The sequence below is a fragment of the Sander vitreus genome, chromosome 16 (genome assembly GCF_031162955.1).
Source record: "Sander vitreus isolate 19-12246 chromosome 16, sanVit1, whole genome shotgun sequence".
Classification (NCBI taxonomy): Eukaryota; Metazoa; Chordata; class Actinopteri; order Perciformes; family Percidae; genus Sander; species Sander vitreus.
Genome location: NC_135870.1, coordinates 23269267 through 23291143, shown reverse-complemented (window position 1 = coordinate 23291143; position 21877 = coordinate 23269267). Strand labels below are relative to the sequence as shown.

At 41.4% G+C, this 21877-nt stretch overlaps 1 protein-coding gene across 3 annotated transcripts in view; it reads right to left on the bottom strand.

Moving 5' to 3' along the window:
• Nucleotides 1-21877, bottom strand: part of stxbp1a (syntaxin binding protein 1a) — a 39471-nt gene that overhangs the window by 3732 nt on the left and 13862 nt on the right. For 2 of the 3 annotated variants that reach the window (XM_078271144.1, XM_078271142.1), the window contains exons 2-19: nt 20924-20973; nt 18874-18955; nt 18693-18769; nt 17728-17806; nt 14749-14852; nt 12761-12909; nt 11856-11940; nt 11526-11656; nt 11272-11379; nt 11086-11146; nt 10738-10803; nt 10512-10592; nt 9995-10133; nt 8672-8781; nt 8452-8553; nt 7958-8043; nt 5087-5241; nt 3523-3680 (exon numbers count right to left, since the gene is read on the bottom strand). In XM_078271144.1, coding sequence (XP_078127270.1) covers nt 3571-3680; nt 5087-5241; nt 7958-8043; nt 8452-8553; nt 8672-8781; nt 9995-10133; nt 10512-10592; nt 10738-10803; nt 11086-11146; nt 11272-11379; nt 11526-11656; nt 11856-11940; nt 12761-12909; nt 14749-14852; nt 17728-17806; nt 18693-18769; nt 18874-18955; nt 20924-20968 — 1770 coding nt within the window. In that variant the 5' untranslated portion in view covers nt 20969-20973 and the 3' untranslated portion in view covers nt 3523-3570. The remainder of the gene's footprint in view (nt 1-3522; nt 3681-5086; nt 5242-7957; nt 8044-8451; nt 8554-8671; nt 8782-9994; nt 10134-10511; nt 10593-10737; nt 10804-11085; nt 11147-11271; nt 11380-11525; nt 11657-11855; nt 11941-12760; nt 12910-14748; nt 14853-17727; nt 17807-18692; nt 18770-18873; nt 18956-20923; nt 20974-21877) is intronic. The other variant, XM_078271143.1, reaches the window with a different exon arrangement.

The window sequence follows — 21877 nt, the reverse complement described above, 5'->3', positions numbered from 1 at the left end:
ACCGCCAATGACATTTGGTGGAAGCCAAGCCGTGGTCTGAGGAAGAGCTGGTCAGGTTTTGGCGCAGATAGTGCCACCGTGTGGTCATTTAACGAAGCTCTAAACCTTTTGGCTTACAGCTTCTCTATCGAAGCAAAGAAGACATGACTCCAAAAGTTCTTTTTTTTCATATTTCTTTCATACCATTATTATTACCATTACATTCTTGCAGTTTAAATAAACTGCCATAACTCCTGAATGCATTGTGTTTCCAACACATTTACAGCAGTCATGTATATATCAACTTTGAGCAATCCTGCTAAATCTGCACAGCTGCAAAATGACCCAGATGCAGATTAAAAACCTCAAAACATTTTGTGTTAATAAAAATAACTAACAAAGAAGGACTGTTCAGCCTATTTGTGTGTTCCTGAACCAACACGCTGAAAACTAATAGTCTGTTAGTGGCTGGTGTAAAGGATGAGTTTTTAAAGAGATAAACAGTCTTCTACATTAGGGGAGGGGTGGATTAGTGGCAGCTGTTCAGACATATGCGGCATCTTCACTTTTTATTAAGTTGCTAAAGCATATCAGGTGGGACAATAGAAATAGAATGAGAGTAGAACAGACATTCCCATTCAAAACAACATAGCCGAATGGCCAGAGCGGCGGCCATTTTCATGTGTACCGTTGCCATCGCAAAGAACTGTGACCTTCTGCATAAACCGACTTGAGGAAAGTCACGGACTCGCTGAGGTTTTGCGACAAACGAGCAGAGGAGTATAACGAGGTGTGGAGAGGCGTCTCTTGTGCACTGCCTGTGTTGCCTTGTTGCTAGAGAGGAATTGAGGATTGCTAGAATGAATTGCTTCATATTTCTATTAATAAGTCCTTGAGACAACAGCGTGTTCAATTTAATTACATTTTATTTATAGTCTCATATAATAGATATTATCTCAAGACACTTTAGTAGTGACACACCAAGTCGATAATCGGCCGTCAGACAGTCTGGCGAGGTCGGTGACTCGAGTCTGTTCGGTGTGTTCCGTGCCGTCGTCCGTCCGAGGAGCCGTCGGCCTTCATTTTGGCGAACTGGCATGTTGCGTTGGAGGGCGGGCAGTCGGACTCAATGACCAATCTGATTGGTGGAGTGCTAACCCGGAAATGACGAGAGGGATGAGCATGACTAGAGCCTTTCAAAATCTGACAAAAATCTTTTAAACTGACCTTTGTTGATCTGAAATGAAGACAGATTCAGCAACTGCATGGCCCATTTCTCGCTTAAAATGTTTTCAGAAACACATTTCGGTGAACTATTTTAGTACAATATGAGATCGTATTCTGAACAAGCCGCCATGACAGTCTGGCTGTGAATTTCTGGAGAAACCAGACCCACGTGACACGTTCGTCCAATCACCTGCCGGTTTTCATTTTTTGGGCGACAATACAGATTAGCGCCGCCTGCTGTTATGGAGATGTATTACACGCTCAAGTCGGCATCTCTTCAGTGTGTTCTGAGGCACTTTTTGGACCTCGGGGAGCCGACTGATAGGTCCGACTGCCTTAACGGTCGGCCGTCGGGTTAGTGTGTCAGGGGCTTTAAGGCTAAGAGTAGGTCTAGACCACACACTTAATAATTTACAGAGACCCAACAATTCTGTTTTGTAAGCTGCTAAAATCTGCTTCTGGAAATCTAATTTCGTTGCGGGAGTCATCTCAAAAGGATCAATAAAGAGAAGTCTTAAGTCTAATTCTAATTCTCCCCAAGAGCATGAATTTGTGTGTGTTATCACCAGAGCAACTAACAACAACCGCCACTTTCTCTTGAACTTGTCAACTGACCATGGCAAACGGTTTAATGTCCATTCTACTCTCATTCTATTTCTATGGGTGGAACATTGCTACATTCCCAGACTCTGTGTCAGCAGAGAGGCATCATAGAGGCAGTGATACAAAGGGCAACTTTTTGGCCAACTAAACAGAATTTTTCTGAAAGGATTATTGTGACCCGACTATTTCCAGTCTACGTTGCCCTCCCAATTTCCCCGTGTGTCAGCACCCTGAAAGTATTATCGTAATAAAGGTGATCTGTTGCTAATATTCAGCACCCTCTGCGGACGAGCCGTGAGCCATGTGAGCATGTGATGGCGGGCTGAGAGAAAGTTAGAGGGCTAGGAGTCAAAAGAAGAAGAAGAAAAAAAAACACACAAGGAAGAAAGGAGAGCATCAACTCAAGGACCTGTCCGTATGAGGAAAACCCAGTAACAAATCAAAGTGATTGTCTTTGCGAAGGCTTAATTACAAAAATAATCAGACAGTAAAAACTGATAAAGATGGATCTCGGGGGTAGATTAAATCCGGGGTGAGTGTTCAACAGGCTCAAGGGGCCTTTGGGTGGGCTGTGGCGGGCGATTTAATCCACCCGGCTGAGATGATGGGAGGAGGCAGCAGGGATGGGGCCGCGACCCCCCTCAGACATGGCCGCTCTTCAGCACAGACTCTACTTGGGCTCAATCCAAACATCCACCCTTCGGCCTGCGCGGCGACGTGCTTGGCATCGTTGTGTCGAGCCTACGTACGCCTCTGATAAGACAGGCCTTGCTTGCATTATTTTTTGATGCATCTTATCTTTTTCTTCTATACATTTCTACAGTATTATACAGACGAAGCAGAGTCAGGGGTTTCTTGCACAACTTCCCCTACTTCTCAGGTGCATGGAGAGGGAAAGAAGTCTAAAGAGATTTAAACCCCGGCAACACTTGTAGTATATACAACAACTTTATTCTAAGACCAATGTTACTGTATATAATTAAAATTATGAACTATTGTTTCTACGTGATGCACGTAATCTCATCATACTTGTGTTTCATATATATTTACTTGTTTTATATTCTTATGCATACGATTTAAAAAACAAACTGTCACATTCCTATTTCAATGAATTGTGGGTAATTAAATCAGCAACGTCTGGTCAAGTCTGCACTAGAGCTGCAAAGCTTAATTGATTAATCGATAACTTGTCAACTATTAAATTAATCGCCAATTATTTTGATAATCGATTCATCCGTTTAAGTCATTTTTTATGTCTAATTTCTTCACTCCTCTATGACTATTTGGGTAGTGGACAAAACAAGACAATTGAAGACGGGCTTTGGGAAACACCGATCAACATGTCTCACCATTTTCTGACATGAATTGATTAATTTAGAAAATAATCTACTGATTAATCCACAATAAAAATAATCATCCATTCCAGCACTAGTCTGCACCCCGAGCATCCTGGGCTGGGGTGGAATTCAGAAATTTGGATTCAGCCTTCCTGTGGGGTCTACATCTGACAGACTGCAGTATACAGGGACTAGAGCCTGATGGAGCGGTCCATGCAGTGAGGAAAGATCGGGGGGTGCCCATCCCTGAGGGACACGGGGGGGAGGAGGAGGAGGAGGAGGAGGGTGGAGTTACATAAAACAAGGAGGAGGAACAAGTAGGAAGCCCTTGTGCTGCGAAGGTTCAGAAAGGGCTTCTTTGTGCGGCTGCCTTTACTTTTTTCAGTGTGATTTCTCTCTCCCTCCCTCCCAATCTGTCTCTGCCTCACTCGGGTGTGGGTTCTGCGTCCTCAAAGGACACCCTAGTGGACTCTCGGAAGTCGGGGTGCTGCAGGTCCGATAAGAATTTGGTTGGGGTGAGCATGTGGGTGGCACCTGTGGAGGAACAGAGGCGGCTTCACCACTCGTCTCTCAGCACATGCCACGGCCCCTCCCCCAATCGCTCCAGAAACAAAAGGGTTAAAAACAAGCAACCTGTACAGCACGCACACACACACATACACAGGCCATGTTGTACAGACATAAAAGACACACACACACTCGCCATGTTGTACAGACATAAAACACACACACACACACACACGTTGTACAGACAAACACACAGACACAGAAAAAGACATGGCGTGGCTGCAATTTAAAGACAACAGTTGTTTTTAAAGACAACAGCTGAAGCAGAGCACAACAGGAACTAACAAGACACTTTCCCATTTAGAACACAAAGCTTTAAGACACAAAGTTCACAGGGGCATAACATAAAGGGCTACTTTAACATAACACATTGCACACTATAGGCAGGTTGTAGCGACTATCTGCTGCTAGTCCTTCCACATACTTCACACAGTCTTAAACTGCTTCAGTGGGACTGTGATTGTTGTGGGCTTTGGGATTGGCTTCTGTTTGCAAAACCTCAACTTCAATTCCTGAGGTTTCATTTTTAAAAAGGAAAGCTTTATATTCATAGATGCCTCAATAAATGTCAACCCAGAATATCAAACCGTATTTAATCTCGTATTGATTATTTTTATTTATTAAGTTTAGCTTGCCAGTGGGTTGAGATAGCGTAGGATTGTCAGTTGTCGCTTTTTTTATATAATTTTGTAAAAAAAACTGAACTTTTTTTTATAATCATCTTTCTGCTTGCTTCAACAAAGTGCAACTTAATTCCAGAAAGTCATTCTTAAAAACTGGCATTACAGCGGCAAAAGGTCAATTCATTTTACCCCATGCTTTGAGAAACAACGCAGAGTGATATAAGGTCAAATGTGTCATACAGTAAAGAGCTTTATCTTTTTTTTTTTTTTTTTTAATGCACTGAACTTTTAGCTGTGTCCCGGTTCAGAAGCTTTGTTCTTCTGTGCCCCGCCGAGGACCTGAAGGCCCGACTGAACCTGTAGCTGCTGGTCAAACCTCACACAGTGCTCTGAAGATGATTCTAAGGATGTGGCCCCTGCAGCTTTTATCAGCTATCGCACTTTCTATAAAACCTGTTTCCGCTTAGAGACCTGGATGAAAAGCAGCGATTTACTGCCCGTGTCAGGTTGAAGGTTTCAAGTCTCTTTCTGCATCACTGATAGTTGTGGTTGGCTGTTGGCTGTGGTTGAAGTACACCTGGACAGTACATCACTGCAGCAAGGTAAGAAGTTAAACCACTGGTGATGTTGAGTTACTCTTTAAGGTTGTCGTGGGTGTATCTTTGCGTGACCACATCTGTAACCTACAAATATAACACTTGTTCTTGCTCTCGGCCAGCTCCCACTGGCCCCTCGTGTTGCACTACTTACCAATGATGGCCTCCCACTTCCCATTGGCCTGTGTGACCTCGTAGGCGCAGCGCATCTCGCTGAAGGACGCGCCGCCGATGATGAAGACCATGACGCGTGGGCCAGTGCGGTACTCTCCGGGTGTCTTATTCTTGTGCCAGTGGCCGTACCGGGCACTGCCAGAGCAGAAGGGAAAACAGGGTCATGTTATTTTCAGTTTAGTATAGCTCGTTTTGTCCTTATCTTGGCATCCCAATATTCTTTCCCCCAGCCTCTCATAACAGTATTTTGTGAATTGAAAACTATTTCCAAAATATGGATGATGTTTCATGGACACAAAGATGTCAATTTTTTGTCCATCCAGGGGAATCATTTCTAGGGACAAACAATTCTGTCATCTCCACATTTTAAGCTAGTTTGAGTGAAATGCCAAATGGGAAAAAAAAACGTAATTTCATTGTCCAGCTGATATAAATAAGATGCGACAATAATCTGAGATAATTAAAATGTACAACAAAAGTGTCCCTAAGTCATCTAAGTTGCCCTGCGTTGACAGGGTAACTTCAAGGGTAACTTGTGTTTCTCAGGCTCTGTTTCCTTTCAGGCTACATACGACTTCTCCTGGCTTGTTGGAGGCTTCTCGCACCCTGGCAGGAAGCTCTGCAGCCTGCAGACGCTGCTCAAGGAAAAATATCCATCATTTTGATGTATGATGATTCCCCGGTGACAAGGAAAAAATGCTACAACTGAACATTAATAAACGCTAAGGCAGAAAAGTACAGTGCTCTTGGTAAAAGTTAGCTTATAAAAGTTGATAAAGATAGCGGGTATCTTTAATTCAAAGGTTCTGTACTCGACATTCAGAACATTAATATAGCAGCAAACAACTATTTGCTCTGTAAAGATATAGTGGAGCAGAGAAGAAGTCACACTCCCTCTGTGTGTGTCATAATCCGAGCTTCTCTGTCCTTTGTTTTGATAGCCAGTCTGGCTGCGTGCATGTTAGTGCATGTGGCTGTGAAAAAACATGGCTTTTTTCATGTATTTGGGAATGGTCTGTGAGAGCCAAATGAGGCAATCTCAGTCTGCTTCTTTTCAGTATTTCGAGTACAGACCCTTAAAGTGTTAATATTCTACATTTATGATTTAAATTGCACATGTGATGCCAAGTGGTATCAAGAAATGAATGCAGCATTTCTAATTCTTATACTCTTATGTTAAACCACCAATATTATGGAAGGATGGTGAGGCAAAATATAGACACTTTGAGTTGGGAACTGAAACGCTGAGTTGAAACCAAATGTTTACATTACATACATCAGATCACACTTAAACATTAGAGGTTTCATCTGCATCTGCGTAGCTTTCCTTTGACTCAGCCACATGTATCCCAACATGATCATCAGGTCTGGGTGTATCTGTATGCGTGGGGGAGGGACGGCTAATGAGGCCGATCAGTTTGTAACAGGAGAGGATTTGATGCTGAATCAATACACACCAGCAGCTTCCACACAGACTGGAGTGTAAGGATCAGTGGGGATCAATGTGGCTTCATTCCTCTCCCTCATAAACTAATGCCGTTTTTCCATTACGTGGTACCTGCTCGACTGGCCTCGACTCTACTCGCCTCACTGTGCGTCCGTTTTCCATTGCATATTTTAGTACCGCCTCAGTGTGGCTGGTCGTCATAGCAGTGCCGCAGTAAACTGCCGTGACCTAACACGTGGAAGGTGTGTTGTTGTTGCCACAGCCAGAAGACACATTTTGTTTCAAATGAAGCTGGAGGCAGCAAAAATAAACACAGCTACAACTATTTAAAAATGGCGGGTTTGTTCAGGACACCCCCCTCTGTCGCTTTCACGTCACCTTTCGGTATCGGCTCAGCTCGCTTGGAACCTTGACTGAGGTGGTACTAAAAAAAGTACCTGTTAGCAGGTACCAGGCACTTTTTTTCGTAATGGAAAACCAAAAAAGGCAAGTAGAGTCGAGCAGATACCACGTAATGGAAAAGCGCCATCACACACACACACACACACACACACACACAAATGTAGTTACAATACACATTGATGTCTTGTAACCAGGTCAATATCCATTTTTTGAGAAAGACATTTCAGCCGTATCTTTGATTCGTCTTAAAAAAAAAAAAAAAAAAAGTTTTACCCAGTATTGATGTCATGTAAATTTTGCTGATATTTCAGTTTTCATGACTGCGGATCATTTCAAAACATGCAAAGTCATCAGTTTCAAAGCTCTCAATTTTTCTCAGGTATTGACCTGCTAGACTCATCTCCCTTCCCAAATTACTATTGATCTTATACCACCATTTCTGTCTTTCTAATTTACCATGCAATGAGAGGCCAAACTGCATATCAGAATGTAGGCTGAACGTCTTTGGCTCTGAGAAAAGAGCAACACTGCATTCTATTTATCTACAAAGCCTTGCTTAAAAAAAACTACCTGTATATTTAACGACCTTGCTGAATTTTAAGTTGTGTCACTATGGCACTCGTACTTTTAATTACTTGGTCCTAAATATTCCACGTTAGGACAGAAATAGGCAAAATTGCATTTGAGTATTATGCTCCATGTGAATGAAATAACCTGCAGATCCCGTTGAAATTGAACAGCCTGATTCCATTTAATCACTCTAAATGCCTTCTTCATGAGCCCATGCATTCTGAATGTGCATGTGCACTTTCCATCTTTAATGATTACTGTGTAATTTGATATGTATTGTAATTTATTATTATGTATATGTAATCAGCGAGTCATTGGAAAAGAGAGCCTGCTCTCAACTGGCCCTCCCTGAATAAATAAAGGTGATATATATTTGTGTATGTATACAGCACATGCGTGTGTGTGTGTGTGTGTGTGTGTGTGTGTGTGTACCTGACTGCAGTGGTGCTGAAGGAGGCGGAGGAGCGGGTGGAGATGTAGGGGTAGTGCTTGGTATCCAGCTTATCTTCAATAGCATCCTGCAGGACAAAAACACAAAGCAGATCTCTGTCAGCAATATTGTCTGCTTTAAACACACACACACACACACACACACACACACACACACACACACACACACACACACTTCAATAGGGGCTTCACAGTTGTGTCACGTCTCTTAGCAACTATGTGTGGCTCCATCATGGAGGTCCATTGGAGAATTGGCTTAGCACAAATAACGGGCTAAATATAGCTGATGACAACCAGGCTGGAAAAACAGATGTTTGAAGAAGGTTGTTGTGGGTTTACATGGACTAAAAAGTAAATAACTCTGCTGAGATTCATTCATCTGTTTGTTTTTGGACCTTTAATTTAGGTTTGCTTGAACGGCAGATTAAGTAAAGCCTTCTTTGTCTTGACACACATGACACACCCTTCAAACGCACCTCCATGATGTCCTTGACCAGTGGTGTCCAGCGGGACAGCTGATACGTCTGCTCGCTCACACGCTCCTTCCTGTCCAGCTTCTTTCCTCGGCGCAGGGTGGACTAGTGACGAAAAGAAGAGACGAGGAGGTGAGAGAGAAAAAGAGCACCAGATTTCCTTCACCCTGTTTGAAGAAGAAAAAAACCCCGAAGAAGACCAGCACCCCAGGGTGGATCTTACATCTGTGACGATGGGGACGCCCAGGTGAGCCATGTTGGTGATGATCTCACTGTCCTCAGGGGGGATCTGAGCGTGTTGGATCAGCTTGTTCAGGTTCTCCTCCGTAATGCCTGAAAACACAAACACACGTCGAACTACTGTCAAACTATATCTTATAAAATTGTCTGTTTACATTTGAATTTGTGTTTTTGTAACTTGAGTGCAACAATAAAATCTTTTTATTAAAACTTAAAATTGACACTACATTTCCTGTGTGCTGCCTAGAACTGTCAGGTTATGTCTGACCTGAGGGAGTATCTGGTTTTTACAGGCTCCCTTTCAGTCACGTTTCTCTATCTGTATCATGTGAATGGACTCACTCATTTTACAGACTTGTACTGAAATAGTTAATAGTTAATGAAATAGTTTTCTTTAGCTAGTAGATATTAATGAGTGATGAAGCCACACCAGTGGCAAAGTGGCTCCTATTGTACTGCAAATGATTGTTTTGTTGGTTAATTTAAAGTTGTTGTTTTTTTTATTTCTAATAAGAAAAGTGAAAGAAAAAATAGAAATAATTATGTTTCAGTTTCAGACAACAACTGTGTAGTGAGTTACCAGTTTAATTTCTCTGTACTCTGAGCATCTCTTAACATTCCAACATACGTATAAAGTAAAGAAATACATATACTCAGTGGTAGGTAGAGAGTAGTAAGTAGGCCTGCACGATAAATCGTTATAAAATCGCAATCTCGATTCACCCCTGTTCCCAATTTAATTTTTAAATGACTTTGATTTTTATTTTTATTTTTTTTTTGGGGGGGGGAGATTTCTTTTTCTTCTTCTCCAATTAATGTATTAAAAGCATTTGACATCAACATGTTTTAATTATGTAACAACATGTTCAAGGAGTTCAGATGTATCAGGGCCATATTTAGTTCAATGTGTTATATGTCACTATTACTGGTAGCCTACTGTACTTAAATGGCCAGTATGTACTTTATTTTCTTTATTCATTGAAGGCTCTATGTTTACAGGCTTGTGGGGATGCGCAAATATGCTATAGGTTCCAACAAAAATCTATGTTTGGTACTGCCAATTTGTTTTGTTATGGTTCATGTGTGTGTGTTTGTGAGAAAAAAATAGTTGGCAGAGAATCATGATATCAAAAAAAATTGTGATTCATATTTTTCCCCGAATCGTGCAGGCCTTGTAGTCAGTAATTCAACCAAACCAATTAAGCTAAAAAAAAAATAGCCAAGCTTTTTCAGGGACAGATAGCAGCACAGAGTTTATGAAGGTTTAGATTGGATTTCTTTATGTCGCCTGCAGTCTCCTCCTCACCATTCTTGAGGAAAATGTAGAGCAGGATGATGCGGATCTTGTCATACGTGGTGACGTTGGCATCCAGCAGGATGGGCACGATGGCCCTCATGGGGTCTTTGATTTTCTCTCCCTCAGCATCTGTGCCCATAGCCAGATCCTGCAACACGCAATTCAGGTATCAATTCATGTTTGTCATTTTAAATGGTCCTTTAAAACCTTCACATAAACATTTCTAGGGATGGTAAAGCCATTTTAATAATTGAAAATCAATTACTGAGTATTTCAGAAATGATTGTGTAATTTATTTGTGTGCAAGGAACTTAAACTGTATGAAAAATGTCAGTGTTTGATCATTGTTTCTAACTTGATCAGTTAGCACTACTCACTACGCTCAACTCTTCTTTAGTTGTTTTCTTTCCTCTCATCTCATCTCCTCATTTCCTTCTATTCTCTGTTCTTGTTTCACCCCCCCGTTTCTCCTCACTTGTTCTTTACCTTTATTGTTTCCTCTCTTATCCTCTACCTTCCCTCTCACCTGTTCCACACGGCACAGCTTGTCCACTGTTCCCTGGTAATGCTTCATGCAGTCCTCAGCCAGCTGCAGATGAGTAGAGTACTGGAAAACACAAAACACACCGGGTCAGCAGCATACACACACACACACACACACACACACACACACACACACACACACACACACACACACACACACACAGGAAACCTCTCACACACACACTACTACACACCACACCCACACATACCTTGCTGAGCTCCTTCTGGTACTGAGGCATCTTCTTCAGCATCTGGGACAGATCCCTCATTGTGGTCTGTTGAAACAAAAGCAAAAGAGTGCGATATCAGGATGTGAGAGTGGCATTGATCTTTTTATCTAACTCTTAGCAGGACAGCTTCTGCAAAATGTACAACTAGTCCTTTAAAATGTGAAGTAGATCTCTTCACATAAAAGTTAGTGAACACACCCTGCACCGAATACCCCTTTTTCCAGGAGGAGAAGAATTGAATCTTCCACCATGCTGAGTAACACTATAGGACCGAAATCTTGACAATACCGTATGTTCAGACCGTGTAAATCAACACTTCTTCTTTACCTTCTCCCCAGTGTTCATCCTCTTGCTGGCAGAAAATTCCTTCAGCTGGCGCGTCACTTCCCTAATGACGAAACACAAACGGGCAAGGAGAAGCGGTAAGACGAGAGAGAAAAGTTGTTATATCGCATAAGTCAGTATCCAAAGACTGAGTGAAGAGCTTTATGAAGTAGGAAGGAAAGTACTCACTGGGACACCTCAGCTATGTGTTTGTGTCTCAGGCTCACCCACAGGTCATCGTCTTCGTGCAGCAGAACCTCCTTCTCACGGGAGTCTCCGATGCCACTGGTCTCATACCTGAAGATTAAGTTTAGGAATTGATTGAAGCGGACATGAATATTTTATACACACGTTCAGGCTGCTGCAGCTTTAACCTAGACCTTAATACAAATGGAAACACTGCCCTCTAAAGTGATCATGTTTGTCATTTGTGTTTTTCCTACTTGTAGACGTCGTTTTCGATGGGCAGCAGGTCGTAGCCCATGGCCTGGAAGGTGAGCTCATGCAGGACAGGAGAGACGGGGTCAAACGCCCTGTCCAGGATGATCAGCTGTGAGCGAGCCTTATCTGGACCCTACAAACGGATACAGGAATGAACGGAGCGATACGATAAGCAAACACACGATGTTACACATACAGTATGATCATTTTGAAGTACATTTAAAAATAATGTAGAATTCAACTCTGCGACTAACTATTTAGATACATATGAGACAAAAACAAAACAAATTATTAGCAGGGGGACAAAAAAAAATGTATTGTCCTGAACCCACCTCTCCCATAGTTGGGTCATCAGCCTTGTAGGCGTCCAGTTTGTCCTGAACCAGCTGGGCCAGGGTGGCGTTGTCCTTGTACTCGCTGACAGAATGACAGATAGTAAGATGAGTGGGTGGGTGGGTGGGTGGTCAGACAATTGAAAGCATGTGGAGGGAGACAGAGAGACAGGAAGTCAGATAAAAGCGAAAAGAAGTGAGAGACAGACACAAAGACAGATGTCCAAGCAAAACAGAGGAGACAAAACAAAAAGAAAATACAGAGGAAAACATTAATACAATATTTTCGGGAAAAAATACATTTTGAGAGCATTTGAGACAGAAATGTGTATAACAGCTCTGGTGAAAAAAAGTCCTCTACGCTCAAAGATGTGTCTTTCTTATCGTTACTTTACTTGGATGTTTAGGCTTCACTGTGCACATCAAACAGTTTGAAATCTGTTTTTACACTAATCATCTGAACGGAGAAAGTTCCACATTAAAGGAACACGCCGACTTATTGAGATTTTAGCACTGCTACTTGGGCGGAGTGATTAGCGCAACACCTGAAAAGCACCGTAGTTACTCTGATGAGATGAGACATCTGTAGTTTTCAGAGTGTTAACAAATTAGTTAGCCATCTGGGAGTCTAAAAAGGTACTCCTCATAACCAACTTAAGAGATCTCCTAAACTTGTTTATGAAAAGAAATGTGATAAATAGCGGTTGTTCCTTACTTTTTAGGAGCAAAAGTGTGATTTTTTTTGAAAATGTAATCTTTCACTATCACTATGTCACTTTTAGTAGGATGATAATCACCCATAGTTAGCTTTAACACCTCTCACACAAATGAGCTATTTCCTTGACTTTTGTTTTGGAAACCAGCCTGTACCCACAGCTGCCTCCGTTTCTGAGGGTGCTGCTCACCCTCGGTATCTGACAGCAGGGTATTCCTTCAGGGTGGCACAGAGCGTGGCCAGCTGATCAGCCAGCCTCTCCATCACTGGATTCTTCAGCTGGGTCTTATGGGGGCTGTAGAAACTGTGGAAGGCATCTGGATTGTCCAGAGAGTATACCTATACACACACACACACACACACACACACACACACACACACACACACACACACACCTTAAACTTTGTTTCGGCAACAACACTTTCTTGCCTTTCCATTTTCGTTGATTTAAACCTTTCCATCGTCCTACACTTTTCTAATGTAATGTGCACAGGAACGGTTTTCACGATGTAAAGGCTGATTATTGATGTAAAAGCTGATGTGATCATGACGACGGATTATCATGGAGAATGTGAACTGTTCTGTGTAAAATACAGCAGGTCACGTGGACACGCAGCATGTTATCTTGCTGCGAGAAACGAGCTGGAGGTGTTATAATATCAAACATAGCAGATTAACATATTCTCTCCTCTTCTGTTATCTCCTTTCTGTTGTTCATCCTCTAAAGTCTCAAGTCCCTTTAATCTCTTCTCCTTTGTCACTTCTTCTCTCTCATTTCCTTATTTCCTCTCCTTTTTCTTATCTCCTCTCTTCTGTCATTGCCTTGTTCCTCCACTGCATATCCTCTCTTCTCTTTCCTCTCCTGCCATTTCCTCTCCTCTCCTTTAATGCCCTTGCTTCCTTCTCTCTTTCCTCTCATCTCCTCTCTAAACCCTTTTTCTTCTGTCCCCTTTCCTCTCCTACTGTTTCATGTTTAATCTCCTCCATCCAATCTCTTTTTGTCCTCTCATCCTCATTTCATTGTTCCTCTCGTTTCCCATTCTCTTTCTGTGCCTTCTCTCTTCTCTACTTTCCTCTTCTCTCTCCTCTCCTGCATCACTCACTACCACTCCCTCCTCCCACTCCATCTGTCTACATTTACATGTCCACACTTCAGCTTTGCTGAACGGTCCCTACGTTAGCTCGGCTACCATTGGCTACCGCCTGCTGTGTGGATCTTGACTCATCCAATAGGATGAGAGCATCAACCTGTGGGCGGGGCTGTGAGGCAGCACTTTGCCTGGAGCAGAAAACCACTGACTCTGAATTAATCAGAGTAGACAGGAGGACAGCAAAGCATTATGGGCCAAGCTGCATCTTCAGACAGTGAGAGCGAGAAGGATGGAGAGAAGGAGATATGTGGGAGAAAGAAAGAGAGAGGGGGGGAGAGAGAGGGGGAAATCAGGAAAAATATGGTTGGAGGAATGATAAGAATAAATATGAATACAAAATAAAAAGCTTGATGAAAGCAGTGAGCAGAGAAAGCGCAAGCAACGTGCAGAGGCACGGGTGGAGGAATGGCGAGCTAAAAAAAACCAGAGGGAGGGAGGGAGGGAGGGAGGAGGAAAAACGTGATGCAGGCAGGAATTTGGAAACATAGCAACAGTGGAGAAGCAGGTAGAAGGGAAGGTGATGTGACAATGTGAGTCTTTCTGGAACCGTCTGGCAGTAAACAGAGTGACAGCTGAGTCAGCAGCATTATGCCAAGCCACCACCTTAGTGTGTGACTCTGTCTTTTTTTCATCCATCCCTGCCTCTAACAGCCATTAACCTCCCTGTTACTATTCCTGGCTGTGTCCTTTGCAGCATCTCTCTCCTCCCACCTGTCTTAATCGATCTCTCGCTACTCAAAATCAAGCTTTCTATCTCTGGATCTCTCTCTCTGGTTTTTACTCAGTCACTAACAAACAGTAAAAGTAAATTAGCTTTCAGTCATTGCCTGCTTAGAGGAGAAAAGAACATTGAATAATGACATGAATGATAAAACACTCCATTTGTCCCCATGGTTCTATTTTTAAATCTTTTTCCGAAATCTTTGTGAAAGTGGACGCACCTGCACAAGCCGCATCCCTGAGGTTATCTAACATTGCCAGAGTAGCCGTCACTACCCAACACCATTACACACAGCTGGATGTTTACCTGAGACTCGTAGGGCAGGAAGGCGATGTTGATCTCCGTCAGAGTCTTGATGGTTTTGGAAGCGCGGCTCTTCACCAGCTCATTGAAGAGAGGATCAGGGCAGGCTGGAAAGGTAAAATTGAGAAAAGATTTATTTGAGTTAATAGCAATGTTTATACATAGAGGGATTCTGATTCATTGGTCCAGATAATACCTTCAAATATAAATTTGACATATTTCATTGACCTATAATGTTTGATAATGATGTTTTATTTTCTAGTGACCTTATTGAGAGACTAGCAGGGATGTAGTGGAGGCTAAACGCACGTAAACGCCATATACACACCTCCCGAAATTCGGAAATAGTGTTTCCCCACCTCTAAATAGCGTTTATCCACCTCTAAATATCCTATCGTTCCTAAGCCATTCTAAATTAAGCTTATGTCGTTTTAGTTTCATATTGTTCATTATTAGTTTCATAGGTTGTTAAACCTAAGACGAAGTCTATCTATATTGCGCTGCATTATGGGACTGTCAGTGTTGACCAATCTCTTGCGTAGCCAGCAGGAAGCAGCAGACTGCATCAAAGATTCGTCAGTCACTAGCCTACACTACATCACGTCTCATGTAATGAATGGATTTTAAAAATGGATATCTGCCAGTATTTAAAGCGCCGTCAAGACAGCAGCCCTCCTCCCGATGCCAGCAAACGGCCTTGGCTACAAGCCCAAAGTGAGTGAGCGCGGAAAACAGTACTAAACTTCATGTGTTTGAGGTTAATGTGGTTCACGGTAGATTCATTCCACTGACTCAATAAGCCACGGCGTTGATTACGTTACCCCTTTCAGACACTAAGTTGCAAGTCATCTCTTATATTGTCAGATAAATAACTGGATGTAATTTCATGCATTCTCTGGCATTTAAGCCACTGAAAGTTAGTGACAACAAGCTCCCTTTGCTAGTCAGCTAGTTAATGTTATAATAATATTAACCAACCGTGTTTGCGGTGTAGCCTGAAATAGAGATTAATTTATCATAATTAGCTCACCAATAAAACACAATCTAGAGTACAATGTCTTCACAACTAATTGTGGATGATGCTACATGGCTTCAAATCCCAGACATAATAAAGTCCTTAGAGAAATAACTGGGCTTGTTTACTCTGACTGGCTACCATTTGCAATGATTGACAGGGGAGTCCCCCCTTACCCTTCCCGAAATGGTACTGGCACAGAGACAGTATTAAGTTAATTAACTTAAAGGTGTAGATAGGCTATAGCATTCAGACTGGATACCTAAACATTGAATGCATGCTAAATAATTTATTGTAATGGTTTGTCTGAAAGGGTTAGCCTATAGGCCTTATATTGTGACCGGCTACCTGACAGGATCTGGTGTGTTAAGCTGTCTTTTCTCCATTTTACAGACAGAGGTGAGACAGACAACGATGCAGAGAGCACAGAGAGAGGAGATATAGAGAGGAGGGAGATAGAGAGAAGAGATGAGGAAAGAGGAGGAAAAGATGTAAGACAAACAGAGAATGAAGAAACAGAGACAGGACAATTCGAGACAGAATTAATGTATGAATTGAATAGTGATTGTGTGACCTATGAGGGAACAACCAGTGATACCCTTGGTACCATCAAATGATAGCCTATAGTGATGTCATCAGGATACACATACATTGGTAGGCTGTGGCCCACCTTACCGGTGACCGCGTCGTGGTCCACCTGATCACAGAATTTATAGTTTACCCACCTCTTTTTTTTACCACTACACCCCTGGAGACTAGGTTATGCTATTCTCATAACTGTCCTTCAGTTGACAGGATGTAGCGACAGATTTGTATGTGAACACCAACCCACGTTAAAAAGACATGTCTCTTACTCAAAGACATTTACAGTAAAAGGTGACTGTAGCATGTAACTGTTCCATAGCAGCGCCAGACTTAATTAAATGAAGCTCATCTCTCATCTCTGTGCAATGCAATACTATACTAGAATACTAAAAAAGCACAACAGCTTCAAAATATGTTTCTTAGGCACCACAAAATGAGAAATGAGAGAAAACAAACAAGAAGGGACTGTGATGACCTCTGTTTACCGTTCATTAATCAAATTAAACAATTTAATTAAAGAAACACTGGTTTTGTTACAGCACCTAACTAAGTCCTAAAACCCATTTCCTCCCAGCTCACTGTTGATGCTTTGAAAAATTACTAATTAATGAACTGAGAGTAAACTGGGGAGATTTGAAGATATAGTCATGTGAACAAATTAGGACACCCATGCTAAAGTTGACTAAAAGAGGAATAAAAAAAAATCATCATTTAGTAAATTGATTTTAATGCCTTAATTAAAAAAATGAGGAAAAATCCAACCTTTAAGGACACCAATTTAGAAACCTAGAGATTGGCATGGTTTTATTTCAGTTAGCCTAATAGCTGGTTTGATTTGCATTGAGAGATGATTTTATGGAAAGTACCCCATGCCAATCTCTAGGTATGGTGAAGGGGATGTGATGATGTGGGGCTATTTTAATTCCAAAGGCCAAGGGAACTTTATCAGGATGCATAGTATCCTGGATCCATGAAATAACTGGCCTCTAAAAATAAAAATCTGCCTGCCTCTATGAGAATTTAACATAGGGGTGTACTTACTTATGCCCCCTGTATTTTAAGGAAGAACATTTATTTATTTACAATACATTAATCATTCACAAAGAAAATTGGTGTCCTTAAAGATTGAATTTTTTCTCATTTTTTAAATTAAGGCATTAAGATCAATTTCCAAAAGATGATTTTTTGTATTCCTCTTTTTAGTCAACTTTAGCATGGGTGTCCTAATTTTTTCACATGACTGTACTATTCGGTGCTCTAACAACAATGAGCAGTGTGCCTACGAATATATAAAAATGACAAGAAAGGAGAATATATAATATGACAAAGAACAGTGTATTACATACAGTAATGCTGAAGGAAGTCGTCATGGACCTACTCACAGTCAGTGAAGAAAACATGGGCTCCCTTGTATTTAGCTGAATGAGGGTCTTTGAAGTCTGCAATGAGGGTGTGGACAGACTGAGGAGAGAGAAACAGGTAAGCAGGGCCTCAGTGTGTTGACTACAGTCGGTGTATCACTTGTCTTGTGTACACTTTAATTCATTGAAGCTTTATTGCCATGACGTTTGATCAATTGATGTTGCCAAAGCCTTTACATTAACCCCTTAGTTAGCAAATGACCACCAGCAAAATCTTTTAAAATGAATGAAAACATGAATACCATAACAGAACAAAACTAAATGAAATACCTCCTTGGGAAAAATAATAATGCCATTGAAGCAACAACGTACGGGAAACCAACACATAACACTGTGCTGAGCTTCTTTGAAATATGACTCCTTTTAATTTTAATTAATGATTAGTTTGTAATTATTTATGTTTCTGGTTGGTGTAACAAAATGTAAGAAAAACAATTAATTACAACAATGTGCAAACCATTTGTGCTTTTTTTTTGTATGTCAATGTGTATTAAGGATCACATTTATGGTACACTGTGGACCTTCTACAACCTGCTTTGGCAATAATACTGTACTCAATTATGGTATTTAAAATAAAGCTAATTTGATGGAGAGAGAGAGCGAGAGACAGAGGGAGAGAGATAGAGAGAGAGAGAGAGAGAGAGAGAGAGAGAGAGAGAGAGAGAGTCAGAGGGAGAGACAGAGGGAGAGACAGAGAGAGAGACAGAGGGAGAGACAGAGGGAGAGACAGAGGGAGAGACAGAGAGAGACAGAGGGAGACAGAGAGAGAGAGTCAGAGGCAGAGAGAGAGGGAGAGACAGAGAGCGAGAGAGAGAGAGCGAGAAGTGCGTATGTGTGGTTTGCCTCAGCTGAGTCAACACACAGACCGGCTGCCATAGACCCACATCTGAATACACGTCACTATGAATGAGAGAGAGAATGGGTACCTTCTCTGTAGGTGTAATCAGGTAAATGGCCTCCAGGCTGGGAAGAGGCTCTCGTCGCTTCAGGATGTCCTCCACGACTAGAGAAGCAGAAACAGACATGTGCATGTACATTGTTACAGAGGAACATACACAGACAGACAAACAAACAAACAATGGAGAGAATGTGATCGTCGTCTCTTACTAGTGATGCCCTCGGTCATGATGTCTGTCATCTTGCAGCAGGACGACAACATCCTCATGCTCAGCTGGTCCACGATCAGTGCCTGGCAACAGGAAATAAGACCATAACTTTACAAACGTAGTTTAATACTCACGTGACATGCTGCTAACAGTAAAACTACGTCCATTTTGTGAATTGTGCTTTACCTGATGTTCACAGTGGATCATTTTTGGGGATCATTACAATCTTCAGCCTGCTCATGCTTAACTGACATCACAAGTCAGTTTTGTTTTAATGTCCCAAAACTGTGAAAAACTAATCAAGTGAAACTCTCTACCATCCCTTTGCATCTAGGCTTTAACTCTTGTGTTCTGTTCCTGTGACTACTGCATGGCCTTAGTTATTCTGGTTTATTACACGGCTTTGTTGAATACTCAATTCTAATTTGGTCAATTAGGGCATTCTACGGTCTGTTATTTCTGAATAGCAGACCGCTGCTATGGACGCAGGTGTGATCGTAGACTCTGAAGGACCGTTTTTAAATCAATATTTTGTGTCAAATTATTGATTTATTTAGTAAGCAGCCGTGTAATAAGCGGGATAATGCCGAACAAGCAGGTCATGAATGCGAATCAATTATTTCTCAGCCCCTTTTGGGGTTCATGTATTCGCAATAATGACTCGCTTTACATTATCCCTTACTTGTCTAAGACTTAAGCTTACTACATTCTATTTTTATTTTTTTTACCTGCCTTATTGAAAGATGAAAAATGGATGAACATTTCAATCCCAATTCAAGCACTGCAACTAAGAAAATCAGTTGTGTTATCAAGGGACAAGGGCAGCAAATAAGTTATTTTTATTGCTGATTAAATCGGACAATTATTTAATCGATTAACTATTTGGTCAGAAAATACTAAAAGAAAATGCCCATTACAGTTTAAACAGCTTATTTTGTCCAACAAACCCAAAATATTCAGTTTACTTTCAGAGTAAGAAAACCAGCAAATATTTGTATTTGAGAAGGATTTTCAAATACAAATTTTTAGCTTTAAAAATTACTTAAAACTTGAATCAACGATCAAGGTTGTTGCCAATATATTTTTCTGTCGATTGACTCATCAATTAATTGAATAATTGTTTCAGCTCTAAATTCGACACACAAGATACTAATTTAAGCAAAATTACAACAACTTCATAATGTCTGAATTGGCCGTTATTAAATTATTGGACAGGGAGGAGGAATAGGTTAGCAGATTTTCTTTCCCAGAATGTACAGTGTAAAATATATATTAAATTAAACAAATACCCAAAGCTTTACAAACTATAGAAAAACAAGAAGAAGCTGCAGGGTTCACTTCACTGATCAGTTTTTCTGGGTGAGGACGTGTAAAGGCCCAGACACACAGAGCCGACGGCCAAACGTCGGCAGAAAAGGCAGTTGGACTGATCAGTCTCCCCAAATTGGTCAAAAAAGTGTGTCGGAACACACCAAAGCGACGAGACGCAATACGTCTCCATAACAGCAGGCGGTGCTAATCTGTATTGTCGCCCAAAAATGAATGATGGTTTCTCCGGAAAGTCAAAGACAGACTGTCATGGCGGCTTGTTCAGAATACGATCTCATATTGTACTGAAATAGTTCACCGAAACGTGTTTCTGAAAACATTTTAAGTGAGAAATAGGCCGTGCAGTTGCTGAATCTGTCTTCATTTCAGATCAACAAAGGTCAGTTTAAAAGATTTTCGTCAGATTTTGAGAGGCTTAGTCACGCTCATTCCGCTCCCGGGTTAGCACTCTACCAGATGGGTCATTTGAGTCCGACTGCCGGCAGTGCCCACCCCGCCAATTATACATGTCAAATCGGCCAAAATGAAGGACGACGGCCCCCTCGAGTCACTGACCTCGCCAGACTGCCAACGGCCGATTATCGGCTCTGTGTGTCCGGGCCTTAAGTCATTGAAATATGATGATGTATTTGATTCACAGCCCACACATCGGTGCTCTCCTCTCCATTAGACCCAGGGTTTTGTTATTTCAGCGTATAATTTTGTAACTGTGAACATCTTACCTTCCATTCTCCCTTCTTCTTCACCTTCTTGATTACATCATTCATAATTTCTGCAAAAGAAAAGAAACATCATCAGGAATCTGATGGGTGTGTATGATGTTTTAATGCAGTATGTAAACAGAGAATACTCGTACACGGACACACAGACACACACACAAGCACGCTTTTTCCCCACAGTAAAACAATCTCCACATTCACGCAACCTTCACTTTGTATTACCATCTGCATGTGTTAACAAGTATAGAGTAGAGAATTGAGTCAAAAACAAAATGCTTACTGTATTCATGCTTTAGTATTAGCTCACCTGACTCAAATTCAACTCAATAAACCTACAGTGGAAACAACTAACCTTATCCGTCCCTACTGGTATATATTTAAAAATCCCATAATGATATTCCTACACTGGAGGACAACAGCAGCGAAAGGCAAATACAGCATCCAACAAGGTTAATGAGCACATCGTACTAGCAGAATAAATCATCTGGACAACGAGATATATATATATATAGATATATATATATAAAAAACACAGAGACTGTTGGGAAGGGATTCTGCTTTGTTTCTCAGTGATCTCAAAGATCCACAGAGGAAAAGTAATCCTATCCACGATGGTCATGTTTATGCCATGCTATTGATATTAGCCTGATCACTGTGTCAACCATCTGCCCGTGATGTTAGGATAAATCCATTTAGGCTGAATTACTGTTTAACATCGTGCTGGATCGCTGTGAATACAAACCGCTAAGCTCTTCGGCCCCGGCTAAAACCTGAGGCCACACAGATACTGATGGATTATCACAGATTAAAAACACAAAAAAAGATTACAGAACACGTATCAAATAAAGATCAGGGATTTGTTCAAATCAGTCTGTGTTTTATTGCCTCTAAAACAACCAATGGTGAATTATTCCAGGTGATGAAGAAACCAGCTGCTGATTGGCTCTTTTCACAGCG